The 2,671-nt window shown below is 55.0% G+C and overlaps 1 protein-coding gene across 1 annotated transcript in view; it reads right to left on the reverse strand.

Annotated features, from left to right (window-relative positions):
• MAST1 (microtubule associated serine/threonine kinase 1) overlaps nt 1–2,671 on the reverse strand; it is a 54,531-nt gene that overhangs the window by 48,806 nt on the left and 3,054 nt on the right. The window contains exons 4-5 of the mRNA XM_011994945.1: nt 1,807–1,895; nt 1,274–1,349 (exon numbers count right to left, since the gene is read on the reverse strand). Coding sequence (XP_011850335.1) covers nt 1,274–1,349; nt 1,807–1,895 — 165 coding nt within the window. The remainder of the gene's footprint in view (nt 1–1,273; nt 1,350–1,806; nt 1,896–2,671) is intronic.

Genomic DNA, 2,671 nt, shown 5'->3' on the forward strand with positions numbered 1-2,671 from the left:
TCCAGCCTGAGCAACAGAGTGAGACTCTGTCTCAAGAAAAGAAAAAGAGAGAGAGAGAGAGACAGAAAACACTGTGACTTTGCGTTTACTATCTCACAGCCACACACCCACACACGCTTACACCCACACACACATTGCACGCTCACCTGGAGACACACCTGACTTGCTCCCCTCGCATATTCACGGATGCTTACAATCCTACAGACACACATTCACACGTTCACATTCGGAGACTCGTGCCATTGCATAGGCACGTAATTCCTCACACAGTCACAATCACACACGTACACCAGCACACAGATTGCACAGTTACAAGGACACATGCACACCCATTCATTGGACTCCTCCCTTCCTCCTTCCTCCCAGCAGTCCCCTCGCTCAGCCTTCCCCGCTTGCGGATAAACACGTGAGACCCAATCCCAGAGCCTTACCCTGCCTTTCTATTGCCCTCAGCTAAATTCCATGGTCAATAAGCAGTTTCCCCCACTTTCCCAAGCAAGCTGTCCTCTGTCCCCACAGTCTCTCTTGACTCTCACAACACAGCCTTCATCAGCCTTTGCAACGATCCCCATTCTCTGGCCTGCCTGCTCTATTCAGCTCAGAGGGTAGAGACAGAACGTCATTGACCCCATACGCCCAGCTCCTAAGAACATAGCAGGTGTTTAGACACCATTTTTAGAATGAATAGAGTTCAAAGAAAAAGAGACGGGCCTAAACTCCCAGAAAAGTTTCTCCAGAAAACATCAGAGAAACCTCTCTGCCTCCCCCAGTTTCACCAAAGGCCCATAGAAAATTAATTTAAGGACACCCCAGAAACCCTCAGAGATTCTTGGAAAGAAACCTGAGATTCCTCCCCTTGAGAAACAGCCCTAGTCGTCCTCCCCCACCTCGGGGACCAAGAGTCCCTCGATAGGCATCGCGCAATCTGCGCTTGCGCACCTCATCTTGGCTACCCCGTCCTGTTGCTATGGAAACACCTGGCCAGGAGAGCTAGGCTCGGGGAGACAGACTCCACGCCCAGGGCGCACGCGCTTTCGACCAGCCGCAAAAGGATCCCCACCCCCTTCCCCATTCCAGACCAGTGATTGGGCCCCGCCTTCTTATGGGCCCCATCCCGAAGGCTAGGCGCTCCTTCCCGCTGGGACCTTGGGGCACTTGCTGGTCCCCTCAGGCCCTAGCTCGGGCGCTATTAGGAAAAGAACAGATGGCGGCCCAGACGGTGGGTGGAGAGGGTCTGCCCAGGGTTCTGGGGCCCTGGAGGGGAGGGACTCACCTTCGGGAGGAGGCAAATGAGAAGTGGGCGGGGGTGTTGGGGGAGAAGTTTCGGGGGCTGTCCAGGGGACTGCTGCCTGTGAGAGAAAGAGGGGGCAAATCCCTTCAGGCCTCTTGTTCCCTAAAGCGGCGTGCAAACAGCAGCATGTCCTGTCTTTAGTCTAGTCCCGCCTATTATGGGGAGACCACGCCTCTTCGCCTGTGGCCCAGCCTCTCTAAATTTTTTCGTTGCCAACTCAGCCCGGCCCCTTCCAACGAGATTCTGCCTTCATCTGGGATGGCCCCGCCCCTCAGGTACGACTCCTCCTTTCTGTTCCGTCCCACCTGAGTCTCCGCCCACCTGAGTCTCCGCCCTCCAATGCCCGTCCCTCTACGACTGACCACACCCACACAAGCATGGCCCCGCCCCTTATCCAAACCAGTTCGCCTCCATTCAAACTGCTCCCCTTCTGTAGCATGACCACGCTTCCTCGCCCGAGGCCCCGCCTCCTGTAGGCCACTCCGCACCCACCAAGTCTCTGCCACTGGTCTCACCTAGGTGACCTGGCAGCGGGGAGTGGGGTCTCGGCAGCGTGGGCGAAGTGCTGGTCAGGATGAGGCTTTTCCGGTTACTGGTGCGGCAGCTGCGGGGAAGGCAAGGCAGGGGGGCCGGGCCGGGCCGCAGCCCAGTGAGTTCTTGTGCCCCACCAGCTGACCTCCCGTCTCAGATCCCCGCCTATCTCCCATCCATGTGTGTTTGGAGGCTCCCTGGGAGGGTTTCTCGAAGGAAAAGGTGGTGGAGGCTTCGGCAGGACTGTGTATGGTAGGGGATTTGCATGTGACATGTGTGTGAGAAACTCCCAGTGCTGATTATGTGTACGGCAGTGTCTGTCATGGTGTGATAGTCACTGTGTCTAGGTGACACTATTGGTGATAGTGTGTTTCGGTCTATGCAGGACATTCACTGTAGGTATCCACATGTGGCATCCACTGTATGAATTCCACAATGTGTGACCCTGAACGCATTCTAGTGTGATATGTGTGACACAACGTGGGTTTATCTTGTGTGACACAATTTGAGCATTTGTGTGTCTATGTGACACAGTGTGAAATGCCACTTGTCCATAACAATGTGTGCTGTAACACAGGGAGGCTGCATTTTTTTTTTTTCTTTTAAGTCAATGTCTCGCTCTGTCGCCCAGGATGGAGTTCAGTGTGCAGTGGCTCACTGCAGCCTCAAACTCCTGGGCTCAAGCTATCCTCCCGCTTCACCCTCCTGAGTAGCTGGGACTACAGGCGCCTGCCGCCATGCCTGGCCAGGATGCATGATCCCCCCTACATGTATCTATGTCTTTGTGTGGCATTCTGAGTCTGTGTCCGATACTGTCCTTCCGTCTGGGTGTGACATTCACCATATGTG

The sequence above is a fragment of the Mandrillus leucophaeus genome, unplaced genomic scaffold (assembly GCF_000951045.1).
Source record: "Mandrillus leucophaeus isolate KB7577 unplaced genomic scaffold, Mleu.le_1.0 Scaffold463, whole genome shotgun sequence".
NCBI lineage: Eukaryota > Metazoa > Chordata > Mammalia > Primates > Cercopithecidae > Mandrillus > Mandrillus leucophaeus.